Source organism: Anoplolepis gracilipes, chromosome 6, assembly GCF_047496725.1.
Source record: "Anoplolepis gracilipes chromosome 6, ASM4749672v1, whole genome shotgun sequence".
Taxonomy (NCBI): Eukaryota; Metazoa; Arthropoda; class Insecta; order Hymenoptera; family Formicidae; genus Anoplolepis; species Anoplolepis gracilipes.
The window spans coordinates 15723040-15739204 of NC_132975.1; the positions used below are offsets into that span (position 1 = coordinate 15723040).

General features: G+C 34.7%; 2 protein-coding genes across 7 annotated transcripts; one reads left to right on the forward strand and one right to left on the reverse strand.

Moving 5' to 3' along the window:
* Positions 1-107: 107 nt before the first annotated feature.
* Positions 108-13032, forward strand: LOC140666884 (fatty acid synthase). The gene is made up of 19 exons (XM_072894428.1): positions 108-489; positions 747-997; positions 1343-1574; positions 1971-2389; positions 3547-3840; positions 4107-4314; positions 4415-4575; positions 4748-5065; positions 5362-5867; positions 6154-6458; positions 6727-7128; positions 7237-8267; positions 8438-8679; positions 9022-9715; positions 9926-10757; positions 10903-11375; positions 11530-11784; positions 11887-12138; positions 12258-13032. Exons 1-19 carry the CDS (start codon positions 306-308, stop codon positions 12435-12437), a joined length of 7239 nt encoding a protein of 2412 aa, XP_072750529.1. The 5' UTR covers positions 108-305; the 3' UTR covers positions 12438-13032.
* A 686-nt stretch (positions 13033-13718) lies between these two features.
* LOC140667059 (uncharacterized) lies at positions 13719-15867 on the reverse strand. 6 transcript variants are annotated; one of them, XM_072894726.1, is made up of 5 exons: positions 15374-15867; positions 15159-15239; positions 14774-14982; positions 14420-14692; positions 13719-14256 (listed from the first exon to the last, which is right to left on the reverse strand). In XM_072894726.1, exons 2-5 carry the CDS (start codon positions 15162-15164, stop codon positions 14049-14051), a joined length of 696 nt encoding a protein of 231 aa, XP_072750827.1. In that variant the 5' UTR covers positions 15165-15239; positions 15374-15867; the 3' UTR covers positions 13719-14048. The 6 variants fall into 6 exon arrangements, with proteins under 6 accessions (XP_072750827.1, XP_072750826.1, XP_072750829.1 ...); XM_072894725.1 differs by having other exon boundaries at positions 15159-15243; XM_072894728.1 differs by having other exon boundaries at positions 14774-14967; positions 15374-15866.
* Positions 15868-16165: the final 298 nt, after the last annotated feature.

Genomic DNA, 16165 nt, shown 5'->3' on the forward strand with positions numbered 1-16165 from the left:
AAACCGAGGAAGTTCAAAGTAACAATTATTGAAATTCATATTATGAGGTAGGGGTATTCTTGATTATAAAGAGCGATGTCTTGTCTCTCACTCCTGATTCTTCGTTCATAGTTTATAGCACATGTTTGTTAAGTTTTTTTTCTCCAACGAAATTTGTCGACTCTTTATGCGGTGCAATTAGAAAATATAATTACAAATATTGCTCGCATAATTACCAATTATAAATTGGTGAGGGAATATTTCGATAACAAATCAACAGCAGCATTTTCTTCAAATTGACGAAATTCTGAAAGAAAATTCTGAAAATGCCCGAGATGTCTACGACTAAGTCAACGAAGAGAATCTACAAGATGCCTGCACCTGGAGAGGAAATTGTTATCTCTGGTATCGCCGGTAGATTTCCAGACTCTAACAATATGGAGGAACTCAAGAACAATCTGTTGAATAAAGTAGACTTGGTCTCGGACGATGATCGTCGGTGGAAATTAGGTAAATAAGAAATTCAAGTTTTAATGATCAAGTATAGATAGACATGTCATTATTATTAGCGTTATTAGATTATATCATTCCATACTTTTTTCATTAAATATAATGATTAAATTACACTACATTTATATATTTTTATCTCAGCATTGTCACATGGTATAATTAAAAATGTAATTAAATGAAACATACAAATGTGGTGACAGCTTATTTATATTTTATATGTATTATTTCATTTAACGAATATTGTAATTGCTCGGCAGATCATCCGGATATCCCTCAACGAACTGGAAAGATTAACAATGTTGGCAAATTCGACGCTCTCTTCTTCGGGGTCCACTTTAAACAGGCCCAGACAATGGACCCGATGTGCAGAATGTTACTGGAGCACGCTTACGAAGCTATCATTGATGCAGGAATAAATCCGAAGCAATTACGCGGATCGAGAACAGGTGTCTTTGTAGGCGCGTGTTTTTCAGAATCTGAGAAGACTTGGTTTTATGAAAAGTTACAGGTAAATCCTTATCACAGTAACGTTATGTAACATACACTTTACAAAAGATGGGTGAATCAAGAAAAAAAATCTGTAGGAATTTATCTTATTATATTGCCAATTAGCTATATTTTACCAAATTATATCATTTTTTATTTTTGCTAAGATTTAATCTAAGATTTATAATCTATTTCTTTATTTTTTTTCTACACATTTTTTTATATTTTCTACTTATTATTTTAATAAAATGTGAGAAATTGGACTATGTGTATGAGAAATATTTTTAAATATTTTTTCTAATATATGTATATTTCCAAGTATTTTGAAATTATTTTTCAAGCTAAATTCTTTTATATGCAATTATAGATAAACGGTTTTGGAATTACCGGATGCAGTAGAGCCATGATGGCGAATAGGATTTCCTACTGGCTGGGAGTTACAGGACCATCTTACACTTTGGATTCCGCTTGTAGCTCGAGTTTGTTCGCTCTGGAGCACGCTTACCGATGCATACAAGACGGTCAATGCGATGCCGCTATCGTAGGTGGAGCGAATCTATGTCTACATCCCTACGTATCGCTGCAATTTTCTCGTCTTGGTACATGATCTCTTTGTCATCTCATTTCTTTAATGTATATTTATACTTTTATATGGATTAGAACATATATGGGATAAAATTTTTGCCTTGCCTTTTCACTGTAGAAGCTAAAATTTCGAATCAAGAAGAGACATTTGAATCTAGGTGACACTATTTTTTTAAACATATATATATATAATTGTGTATATAATTTTTCAATCGACTTATCTCTTTACACAAAAATTAGCATAAATATCTTATAAGAAATAACAATTATATAATATAAACACTATAAAAAAAAATAAAATTATTTTTTGGAACAATATACTTTGTATATTATTTTCAAATAATTTGTAATTAATGTATTGTATTAAAAAAATCACATTTAATTTATATTAATCATAATAATAATTGCAGGATTTTTGTCGCCCGACGGTCGCTGCAAAGTCTTTGACTCTGACGCAGATGGTTACGCTCGCAGCGAGACGGTCTCTGTTGTGTATTTGCAGAAAGCGAAGCACGCGAAACGAATCTACGCCACGGTCGTCTACGGCAAGACAAATTGTGATGGTTACAAGCAGCAAGGGATCACGTTTCCGTCAAGCAAAATGCAAGGCGTACTACTGAAAGAATGCTACGAAGATTGTGGTTTATCGCCGAGCTCTCTGTCTTATCTAGAATGCTACGGTGCCGGCTCTAAAATTGGCGATCCTGAGGAGATCCTTGCTATTGACTCTATCTTCAGTAAAAGCAAAAAGGCTCCCCTCTTGATTGGATCTGTTAAATCGAACCTGGGTCATGCTGAACCCGCTAGCGGTCTCTGTCAAGTTGCTAAGGTAGCTTTGCATTTATATTAAAATTTTTCGAGATTTTTAGCTTAACATATCATAATTAAAAATCATAAAAAATTTTCTCAATGTAAGTAATAATTGCGAAATTATTATTTATTAAAAAAGTTGATTATAATAAATTTAGATTTTAAAGCTATACATATATATATATACGGGGTGAGACATTTATATTGAGACGCCTAAATATATAAAAATTACAGCAAAACAAAAAGAAATGTTTCAGACAAAAGTTGTTCGTCTCGACGGAGATCATAATATGGTACAATTGGTTTGACCTTGGGTACAGACGCTTCGAAGATTTCAAGGTTAACTTTGTTTTTTTTTAAGTGGAACCATCCTAATTTTTTTACATAAATCGATTCCTCGCATAAAAAGTTGTAAGGGTATGATGGCCAAAATTTTAAAAGTTTACGAAATATTTTATGTCTTATTTGTAGTTTTCTTTGACAAAATTTTACATAAACTGTGAAATATCCCATAAAATACTGCATTATGTAGTATGTATATATTTTCCAATTATGTTACTTTAATACTTTTATGGATAGAAAATGAAAGGCATCAATTAGTGTAAAGAAAACAAAGTTGTTTTTAAGAAAAAAATTTATTTTATTAAGTGCTCAAAATGATGACTATCAACTTTGATATATTTTTTAACGTTCACCAACCATTCATTCAACGTATTCAAAATCGATTTATATAAAAAATTAGGATTATTTCATTTAAAAAAGATAAAGTTGACCTTGAAATCTTTTAAGCGTCTTCATCTAAGGTCAAACCAATGGTGCTATCTTATGATCTCCTTCGAGACGAACAAGTTTTGTCTGAAATATTTCTTTTCATTTTGCTTTAATTTTTAAATATTTATGCGTCTCAATATAATTAATATAATGCCTTATCTTGTATATATATATATATATATATATATATATATATATATATACCTATAATATAGATTACATTAAGAAGAATTACATTAAAATTAAACATTTAATTAAATGTATATCAAGTGTTGTTTAAGATTAAAAAGTTATTTTTATTGCAATTTACATTGTGCAATTACAAATATATTTGAACACGTGACATCTGAAAAGAATATTTCAGATTCATGATATAAATTCATCAAAATGCAATATTCATTGTAGGTATTAATAGCGATGGAAACTGGTATAATACCACCTAATTTGCATTATAACCGACCGCGAGAAGGTGTGAAAGCCCTTGAAGAAGGCAGATTTAAAGTCGTTACCGAATCGACACCTTGGGAAGGTGGTTACGCGGGGATTAATTCTTTTGGTTTCGGAGGCGCCAATTGCCATATCATACTAAAATCCAATCCGAAGAAGAAAATCAATAATGGAGCTCCATCCGATGATTTACCGAGACTAGTAACAGTATCTGGACGTACCGAAGAATCTGTCAAAGTATTCTTAAACGATGTAAGTAAAACTAATAAGAAAATTTGAAAGAAAGTAGGATGCCGAGAAGGTTTATCACAATAAATAATATAAGTAATATAAAATGTAAAAAATAAAAAATACATTATTTGATATAGATGTTCCATTGATAGAATTATACACGATGCTACAATATCTTAAAGCATATTTTGCACGATTCGACAAAAATATTTCCTGCGAAAAAAAACAAAATTGATTTCATCAATTAGATTTATTGTCTCTGGAAAATTTATTTTCGTCTTTTGTAGATTGAGAGACATCCAGTAGACATTGAATATATTCGGCTATTGCATGACATACACACTGATGATATTCAAGGACATTTGTATCGAGGATACACGATAGTCGGGTCAAAAACGGCGGAGCATCCTACTCGAGAGGTGGAAAATTATTTAGGAACGACGAGACCTATCTGGTTCGTGTTTTCCGGAATGGGTTCGCAATGGCCCGGCATGGGTACGTGTTATATAATTTTTTTATATAAATAGAGATAATTATATTTTATTTTTTATTTATATACTTTTATTAATTCTCGATTTCTATGTTGGAAATATAGGTATCCATTTGATGAAATTTCCCATCTTTGCTAAAGCCATTGAAAAATGTGACGCTGTCTTACGGCCGCGCGGTGTAGATATTATAAACATTTTAACGAACAAGGACAAGTCTATGTTTGACAATATCTTGCATTCGTTTGTGGGTATCGCGGCGGTACAGGTAAATACAATAATGACATTTTACTCAACATTTTACTTCTTCTAATAAGTTGTTATATTGTACATTACGAAAAAGATATCTTTGGGTTGTGCAAAAGATTAAAAAGAAATTATTATATAGAATGCGTTTCGTATTATTCTATATCGTATTCTGACTTAATATGATTTTATAGATTGGTTTAGTCGATCTACTCACATCGGTGGGCATCGTGCCGGATAACATTATCGGTCATTCTGTCGGAGAGCTTGGTTGCGCTTACTCGGACGGAACCTTCACCGCCGAACAAATGATCTTGTCAGCGTATTCAAGAGGTTTAGCGTCCATCGAAACAGAAGTAGTTTTTGGCTCGATGGCAGCTGTCGGTCTTGGTTACGAAGATATGAAGAACATGTGCCCACCGGACATTGAAGTTGCTTGCCATAATGCTGTAGACAGCAGCACTATTAGCGGACCTGCAGAGTCTATGAAAAAATTCGTTGCCGAATTACAGGTCAAATTTATTGTTTTTTAATACTTAAAGTATTATATATGTAAAGTAAAAAATTTTTTAAAATTAAAATTCTTTTTTTATCGATTTTCATCAATCGTATCAATAATATATAATTAATTATTTTATCATATAATAAAGTGTAAAGCTACGGAATAATAGTTAGTAAGAGAAGAAAAGTGAATTGATTAATATCCAATATTTATACATATGTGTATGAAATTCTTATTTCTTTCTAATTTCTAATTGTTTTCTTGAGATATATCTGCTTTAGTTAAACATACGTATGTGTTAACCAGGCTAAGAATATCTTCGCGAAGGAGGTAAACTGCAGCAACATACCCTACCATAGTCGTTACATCGCGCCCGCCGGACCGAAATTATTGGCTTATTTAAATAAAATAATCCCTCAGCCAAAACCGCGCAGCCGAAAATGGTTGAGTACGTCCGTACCTCGCAGCAAATGGTCCACCGCGTCCGCCAAGTTGTCATCCGCCGAGTATCATACCAACAATCTCCTGAATGCTGTTTTGTTCGAAGAAACGGCCCGTATGATCCCGAAGGACGCAGTGACTATCGAAATCGCGCCCCATGGTCTATTACAGGCGATCCTGAGGCGATCTCTCGGTTCGGGAGTCACGAACATTGCGCTCACTCAACGCGGTCACAAAGATAACTCCGAGATTGTTTTGCAAGCGATCGGAAAGCTCTACAACAATGGACTACAGCCGAATATCGCGCGTCTTTACCCGCCTGTTGAGTTTCCGGTTAGCTGTGGTACCCCAATGATTTCGCCTTCCGTTAGGTAAGCTTGTTACTTGTTGTACAAACACTTGTTGAAACTTTGCACTTGATTACACATAAGTTACTATCCCCGTATTGATTTGAAATAAGTTGGCATTACAACAAGTGGTATCTTGATTTTCTCCTTTTTCAATGTATCAAAATATAACTGACATTTAATTGATGTCCATTAAGTATCGATGTATAAATCGAAGAACTAAAGAAAATTTATTTAGAATAGAATACTGTTATTGTTCTACTCTGATACACATTAGAAAGATAAATTGAATAATTTAATTTATCTTCAGATGGGAACATTCCGATGACTGGTATGTAACAACGTTCAAGATGCAAAAAAAAGTCACTTCTGGGGAAAGAATCGTTAATTTGACCCTGTTGAATGAAAACTTTGAATATATGGCCGGCCATGTCATTGATGGAGAAAACTATATACCTGCCATAGGATATCTTGCTCTGGCTTGGGAAACTGTAGGTTTGCTGCAAGCAGAAATGTTTACAGATATATCAGTCGTCTTTGAAGATATCAGCTTTATACGTGCTACTCGCATTCCAAAGGAAGGCGAGGTCCAGCTCACTGTGATGGTTCAGAAAGGTATCCTTTTTCTATCTTAAAACAACACTTGCGCAAATTACAAACTAGAATAGTGGTTAATACTCATTAGCTGCGATACTGACATTTCTTATATAAAATTCAACAGTCTCTATTTAACAAATTATTATTACCAATACAGAATCAATTGTATATTATTTTATTTATATAAGAATAGTTCTAAAAATTTTGCTATTATAAATTTAATTATTCTTTACTTTATTTTGATAATACAATATTTTATTTAATTGGGTGATAATTATTCCCACAGGCACTGGAAGATTCGAAGTATCAGAAGGCGGTACTGTTGTTGTGAGCGGACTGATTCGCGTAACAAAGAATCCCGCGCAGGAAAAGATATCGGTCGCACTTTTACCGAAAGATGAAGACGAGGAGGAAGTAATGACTACCAACGATATCTACAAAGAGCTAAGATTGCGCGGCTATCAATATTCGGGCATCTTCCGCTCTTTGAGGAGCGCATCGCTCTCAGGATTGAAAGGACACATTGCTTGGATAGGCAACTGGGTCACGTTCCTCGACAACATGTTACAAATGATGACTTTGGGAATGGACACAAGAAATTTATACATCCCCACGAAAATACAAAAGATCGTGATCGATACCAAGCTTCACCAACGAGAGATCCAAAAACTAGATTTGGAAGACAGACGTAAGTTTTTTTTATCATCTCTTTCCTCCATGCAGTTTGCAAATATTCTGATATAGCTATTATAATTATTACAAATATACTGATATACTGTGGTTTTTTTTATCACAGAATTCCCAGTATACGTGTATAAAGAATGGGAGACTATAGTATCAGGCGGGGTCGAGATTCGTGGCATCAAGGCCACGGCTATACCTCACCGATTGCCGGTTAGTGAGCCGGTCATCGAGGAGTACAAGTTTGTGGCATATCGCGATGGAGCGCAGGTATCCCTGCAAGAGGCGATCAGATTGGCCACGCACATCGCGATCGAGTATCATCAGGCTATTCACGTGAAAACCATCGAACTGATCGATAACTCCGATAACGTGACGATCAATGAATTGGCGTCGCCTATACTTTCCAAAATTCTAGCTGACTTACCTTTGATTCAGCCGAATATACTTCTGACAGCACCATCTAATCGATTCAACGATGACGCCTTATTGTCAAATGTGACTTCTATAAACTCTCTAAATAAACTATCCAACGAAGAGAATGCTTTGCTCGCTATCGGTATCGATCTCTTAACAAAAAATAAGAGCGATCAACTGGAACAGATTCTATCAAGACTGCGGAACGACGGTTTTGTGTTGACACGGGAGAGATCACCCAAGCCCGAGAATCTCTCGGCGCTCTCAAAATATAATTTAGATGTGATTCTAGAGAAAAACACCAACACGGAAAACATTATACTCTTGAAGAAGAAAGACCGATCGATAAAAAAAACGGAGATTGTTCGCATTAATAACGATGAATTCACCTGGCTCAAGAAGCTAAATTCGATTATGAACACAGAAAGCAAGACTGCCGATAATACGAGAATAATACTCGTTGGCGAGAAAGATCCCGAGTGTGGCTTGCTGGGCCTTGTGAACTGTCTGAGAAAGGAACCAGGTGGAGAAATGATCAGAGGCATATTAATACAGGACACCAAAGCTCCCGAGGTTTCTCTACAAGATTCTCTGTACGCTAAACAGCTTCAGCTAGATTTGCCTATTAACATATTGCGATCAGGAAAAACATGGGGATCCTATAGATATGAACCAGTGTCGAATTTATCAAAATTAAAGCCTGTCTATCATGCATTTGTTGATCAAAAGGTATCTGTTACTCAATTGATATTCTCGAAAGTTACCGTCTTTTACGGTCGGTCTCTCTTGACACTAGGAAACTTTTAAGAATGAGAAAAAAACAGCCGACTATAAGGAACAATAACTTTCGAATTTTAAGTATATAATTTATTATATATACAATATATATTTGTTAATAGATATCTGGCGATTTGAGCTCGCTTCGTTGGATCGAGGGTCCCATACGTCCTGACACTAACCAAAAGGATTTGATCCATGTAGTGTATTCGTCTATCAACTTCAAAGATGTTATGTTCGCTACAGGCAAATTTACTTCGGACACGACCTCGATGCGCAATCGATTCAATGAGCATTCGTTTGGCATGGAATATGCTGGTATCGATACCGCTGGCCGTCGTGTGATGGGACTTTGTGATAATAGGTAATATTTTTTCTATTGAAAGCACATTCATCGCACGCACTTTTAGAATTATACAATTATGCAGGAAAGCATTGTTTAATTATTTACTCTTATTGTTTGAAAATACAAAATGTGGCATGGCACACGTTATGGACTAAAAAATATAAAAGCAATGAAATATTTCTTAACAGTTAAAAACATATTTTTAAAAGTTTATTAATTTTAATTATTAGTTTATACTAATTATTATTAATTAGTATTACGATATCTTTTCCTTAAAATATCATTGATACGTCGATTCTAAAACATTTTAAGAATAGATTAGTATCGGTGCGATTAACATGTGTATGTTTGTATTTTCAGAGGCATGTCAAATATAATAATACCTGATAGAAACTTATCCTGGTACGTGCCTGATAGTTGGTCGTTGGAGGACGCGGCTACCGTACCAGTCGTATACGCATTGTGTTACTATGCATTATATATAAATGCCGGAATGAAAAAGGGAGATAAGGTGCTTATTCACTGTGGTACCAGTGGCATTGGTCAAGCGGCGATTCATCTCGCCCTTCACGAGAATTGCGAGATCTTTACTACTGTAGGAACGCCCGAGAAACGCAAGTTTATCCGCGAGATGTTTCCCTCTATCCCGGATGATCATATCAATAGCTCGCGCGATACTTCTTTCGAACAATTGATACTTGAACAAACAAAAGGCTCTGGCATAGACATCATCCTCAACTCACTGCCTGAGGAGAAGCTCCAAGCGTCAGTTCGCTGTCTCGCGCAGGGCGGTCGTTTCCTGGAGATTGGCAAGTGTGATCTCGTCTCAAATAATTCTCTAGGAATGATTATTTTCCTGAAGGAAATCAGTTTTCATGGAGTTATGCTGGAAAATATGTTCGACTCAACTGTGGAAGAGAAAATCAATCTGAAAGACTGTTTGGCCGAAGGTTTGAAGAACGGAGCTATTAAGCCTCTCGTCAGAAAGATCTTTGAAAAGAACGAAGTGGAAACGGCTTTCAGATACATGATGGATGGAAAGCACATAGGCAAAGTAAGGAAAAAATTAATTAATAGGATATTATAATTCTTTAGTTAGTTTTTAATTCCTTCAGTCTGATATTACAACATTAAATATATCAAAAAAAAAGATTTTAATTAAATTTCTGGAAAAAGCTAATAAAAAATTCTATGGAAAATAAATCTTGAAAATTAGTCTATTATCTTGAAAATCTATCAAAATATTGCATATTTTTTTTCATAGGTAATCTTAAAGCTTTGCGACGAAAAACAGGCTGAAAAGGTACCTATTCTTGCTCAGCCTCAATATTACTGCGACGATAATAAGAGCTATATTATCCTGGGTGGACTAGGCGGTTTCGGATTGGAATTGGCCGATTGGCTGATACTTCGAGGTGCCAAGAACCTAGTACTGACATCGAGAACAGGAATAAAGACCGGTTATCAGCGTATGAGAATTGATTTATGGAAATCGTACGGCGTGAACGTGCTAATTATTACGGGCGCGGATGCTGCAAACCGTGAAGACTGCGAATTTATATTAAAATCCGCAGAAAAACAAGGTCCGGTGGATGCCATTTTCAATCTTGCCGTGGTACTGAAGGATAGCATTTGTAAAAATCAAACACCTGAGTCATTTGAGGAATCCTTCAAGGCGAAAGCCTGGTCCACCAAAACGCTCGATGAACTATCCAGAAAGCTGTGTCGGCGACTTCGGCACTTTATAGTATTCTCCTCGGTTTCTTGCGGACGAGGAAACGCTGGGCAAACGAATCACGGTATGGCCAATTCCGTGATGGAAAGAATCTGCGAACGCAGAGTGGCGGACGGCTTGCCAGGATTAGCCATTCAATGGGGTGCAATCAGCGACGTTGGCCTTGTCGCCGAGTGGCAAGACGACAATAAGGAATTAGTCATTGGCGGTATCTTGCAGCAAAAGTTGTCCTCCTGCATCGAAAAGCTGGAAGACTTTTTGTTGCAAAATCGTCCGATAGTGTCCAGCATGGTGGTGGCTAAAAAGCATGTGAGCGCCTATAGTACTACCAGTGTTGCTGAAACTGTAGCGAATATAATGGGTAAGATTATTGTTATCTTAAAGATAACTTTCAGACAGAACAGGAATGTACAGAGCAGAAGTGCACTTGTTGCATTTGCATTACGTCAATTTTAATTATATTTCTCTTTATTATATTACTTCATTATATTTCGGTATTTTTGCAGATGTGAAAGATATGAAAACCGTGTGTCAGCATACATTGTTGACCGAATTCGGAATGGATTCGTCGATGGCCGTAGAGATCAAGCAAACGCTGGAACGTGAGTTTGACGTTTTCCTCACTGCACATGATATTTACACCTTAACTTTTGCCAAACTGGCTGAGATACGCGGTAAGGATGCAGAACGGGAGCAAACGCAGATTGATGAAGAGAAGGTCGATATATCTGGCAAGCAACTGTTGATCCGGAAAGTGACTAATGAGGATATGATTTCTGACATTTGTATGGAATTACCGACTTGGAAGGATCTGCGCAAGGTCGAGGTATTCCTTTTGCCGGGCATAGAAGGTTGCGGACACATATTTAATTCATTGGCATCGAGAATCAAACCAATAGCGACGGTCTTGCAATATGGCACGCATAATATCGGGTTCACTCATGAAAGTATACCAGAATACGCCAATCATCTTTTACCGGTGCGTATAAGAAAGAACACGAACGAAATAAAATAAAATAAGATATTCGTTGTCTGAAAAAAATGTATCGTTATACAATACAAAAAAAAATGTCTAGTTGGTCTATGCATTTCTGATTGACATGCGCATTGATTGACATTATTGGAATTTTCAGTATGTTTTATCAAAGGCGGAAAAGCAAAGAACTTTCATTCTAATTGGATATTCGTACGGTTCTTTGGTCGCCATCGAATTAGCGAGACAATTGGAGAATCACGGCTTAAACGGTCAATTAGTGCTGATTGACGGTGCGCCTGATCTAATGAAAGCGATGATAGAGCAACATTTACCATCCCAAACGCAGGAGGAACTTCAGAACAACATTTTGCTCCACATCATGGATGATCTACAACCAGCCGCGAGCGAGAAGGTAGGTTTTTATCGTCGATTGCTTAATATTTCCATTAAAATATTAAAATATTTCCGTTCATTTCCTAATCTCTTTGTTTTAACATTTATTTTTATTTTGTAGCTACTCTCAGATATCAATAAGTGCACGACCTGGGAGCAGAAATTAGACAGTTTTGTCTCACACCTTTCTTCCGATAACATACCACTTTCCGTTGAAAACCAAAAAGCGCTATGCACAACCTTGTACAGTCGTGTTCTTGCTCTTCAAAAATACGACCCATTGCCTTTGTCACGGATCCGAGCGTCTATAATACTTTTGAAACCTATGCAATCATTTACCTATATGGCTGAAGAAGATTATGGTCTATACAAGGTAATTGTTTCTTCATATCTATTTTTTTAATGTCCGTGTTTTTCAATTTTTGAAATCGAGACTTGGTAATATAAAAATATATAAGCCAGAAAAAGTATAAATACAAACTATTTTTTTAGATTACGCGAGATAAGGTAAAAGTGCATTACGTTGAAGGCAACCATATTACAATGTTGGATACCGATAAAATTGTAACCGCGATCAATGGAGACCCATTGATCGATCCCAAAGAATTTAGAAAGCTCCTAAGCGAAGATCGATCACTCGAATACGACGAGCAAGAACATACGAGAGTCTAAATTATAACTAGAAACGTTAAGAATCTTGTTTAATATATGCGTCTGTTTATATCAGAAAAGAGAGAAATACATATTATATATATATATATATATATATATGTGTGTGTGTGTGTGTGTGTGCGTGTGCGTGCGTGCGTGCGTGCGTGCGTGCGCGCGCGCGCGCGCGCGCGCGTGTGTGTGTGTGTGTGTAATTGGTAAATGTTTATTTTAGTTTTACAATTGCAGATGAACTTTTTAATAAATAAAGAATACTAATTAAAATCTCTTAAAGATTATTCGGAATGCTGTTGATTATGTACATCAAAATTAAGATCATCTGCATTGTTATGCTAACAGTAAACATTTACGGTTAAAAATTTTTTATTGATTATTTAGGCACATAAAATTCTGGATATAAAATTTATTTACATAATCATTAAATTTTTATTAATTCTCGTAATTTTTTATTTTTTTAACATTATATTTCTCTCGGCTAATACAATAGGCAGACAGCGCACATGCATTAAATGTATTTTCTTTTAAATCTTTGTCAATATTATTATATAATTATGTATCGAAAATAAAAATATCGAATGCAATTAAATTATAAACCTAATTCCCAATTAGCACGAAAAAGATGTTAAATCTATCGCATAAATCGTCATCAATTACTTACAAAAAAAGCAATCTAAAGATAATTGATTAAGTAATAAATATTGTTTGTTAAAAAAAAAAAAAAAAAAAAATGTAGACGTATCTGAAATTTGTTTATAGAAATAGTAGATAAAATATCTAAAAACAGAAAGAGAGAGACTTGGGATTATTTTAATTATTTATTTTTTAATATTCGAAAAAAAAATTAAAATTCTGAATACAGTATTTTATTGTAATAATTGCATTTTAATGTAAAACTATATGTATATTCAATCATTTACATTTACAATATAAGTACTCACATATTATTTATTATTTTATAAATAGCCTTTGTTCAGTCAACAACATTGCACGTAAAATATAAATCATAAAAATATTGGCGATATAAGTTTCTTAAAATATCGTTTTATTAAAAAAAAAAGAAAATACAAGTAAAAAATGGTAGACATGTCTTTTATTAAATTTTTTTTTATTTTTCGATTTCAATATATATTAATTAAACATATACTGTAGCTGTATGTAAAAATAATCTCTTCTTAATAATAATTTAAGGCTATTCAACATAAACTTTTTATACGAATATAAGTATTATATAAATGATATAAATATGAAATTAATTCACAAAAATTGACGACATACATAAGGATATACAATAATAGAGAAAAATATATTTAAATAGTAAAATTCAAATAAAGTACACATGAGCAACACCTAGACTAATGAAACAAAAATAATGACATACTGCATTAGAAAATTTGCGTTAGAAAAATTGAATTTCAATTCACATTCCAATTATCATTCAAACAATTATTATACAAAGGAGATAAGTCATGTTACAAAGCTTCATATTTCTCCCTTACTCTAAGTTACTTTATGTCTAATAGATTATTAAAACGTTTTCAACTCTTAGAATAATATAATATTTAAATTTCATTTTTTCATGTATATGGAGATAAAATGTACTGTATCTAAAAATTTTCACAATTCCATTGGCTCGAATGCTGATAGGGCACTAGGTGTTACGTTATTTAAGTCAGGAGTAGTATCGTTGTTGTTGTTATTATTATTATTATTATTATTGTCACCTGATGTACTCGGGATTGGCGTTGGAGTATCTCTCGTTGGTAGGATACGAAGATGCCTATTTGGTGGCTCCCACAGAACTAAAGCCATGGAGGGCCTCTCCCTAAAAGAAAAAAAGCTAGCCAAATTTAGCCGCTTTGCAAAAAGAGTAGAAAATTGAACATTTATTTTATATATATATTTTACATTCTCTTCTTTCCATTAAATATAAAACATTGTAGTTTTGTAATGTAAATCAGACAATTAATGGTAATTTTTATGCTTACAATTTAGATAGAAGAGTTGATGGCAAAATAGGTTCTTCTTGCATTCGCTTGAGTTCCTCTGAAAGGACTAACCTCGGATGTATGCCAGGCAGTTGTTCACCATTTATTGCATTTCTTCCATCAACATCCAAATCCATATCCAATTGCCTACGAGAGGAAGATGACGCGGAAGTCGATGGCACTGGGTTTTCAGCTTCCTGAATGGAACTAATACGCAAACTTTTGAAGTGTGCAGTCATTTTTTCCTCTGTTATAAACTGCTTGTTTTGATGCCTGTTAAAAAAAAGACAAAGTAGGATTTTATCACAAAAAAATTGCATTTGAATATGTGCATTTCAACTATACAGTACTTACATATCTACAATATCCGGTGCTTCCAACTTTCTTTTCTGATGGACTATCGGCCCGGAACTGGTTTCTCCGGTAAATCTAATTAATTCTTGTTGCTGTAAAGCTGGTACGCTCCATGGAATGGTTATCGGTGGTACCTGTGGCATTTGCATCCAAGATCCAACTTGTTGCTGCTGTGGATTTTGCTGATTCATCATCTGTTGAAACATGGACTGTGGCGTACATAAGTGTGTTCCGCCCATGGTATTCTGAGAGACAGGAGACATATACAAATAACAAAGACATTACACTCAGCGAGACATATCATCTCCATGTCACCAAAAAAAAAAAAAAAGTATAATATCTTTGTCTATTTAAATTCACTACGAGATACATCAAATCCGCTTACTGTCATTTGAGATGTACTTGGTTGTAGTCGAAGTACGTTCCAATTTGGATGGGAGTTTTGTGGATCCAGGATATTGGACAACTATCTGAAAAGAATCGTATTAATTAGCGTGACATCTGTTGTTTATTTATGTTTTTCAATTTACAGAAGTTACAAGATCGACAACAAAGAAATACTTTTTTTTAACTGACAAATCGTGTCAGTTGGACGCTAACCTATATGTCAGGGCCTTAGATCAGATCACGAACGACTGTCAGACACGAATGAGCGTCACGACGTACGATGTACGACGTGACTTGACAGTAAGACTGGACCTCGCAATCGATGCCAGTTGAAATAAAAAAAAAAGGAAGTAACGTAACTTATCCCCGTTATATGAAAAATAACGTATTGCAATAAACGCAACACTGTATCAGTATCGAAAGATACGCGCGCAATAACCAATTTTCATTTTATTTTATTTTATTTTATCATTGCGTTACTAATTCAGCACGTCCTGATTTTTTTTTCGCCAAGAATTTATCGGTTCGCGAGTTTTTCCTTCGCTAAATTACTTTGTTTGTCCCTAATACTGTCTGTAATATGTAAAATTTGTATACAATTTATAACAGACCGGTACAGAAACAGAACAGTCTCTGTTTATGCTGTTTTTGACTAGGTACCTATCACTACCACTACTATATACTTCCCCTCTCTTTCTCTCACGCTACAGAGACACAACAGAGAAAAGCCTGAGAGTGGTCATATCCCCTCGATTTAGGTGCGACCGCAATTCAAGACGCCTCTATGTCCATAAAAAATGGACATTGGAACTACATAGTTATTACCACAAAACTTCTCAGAGGATAACACGCTATGTTCACAGATTATGGTTCTGTTCCGTGCTATGTCTACAAAATTTTTATTATTTTGCTTATTCATTTTCACCCAAAAATAACTTATTATTTCTCTTCACTCTGGCAATAATTTACTTTTAATATCAATAACTAAATCAATATTGTCAATAT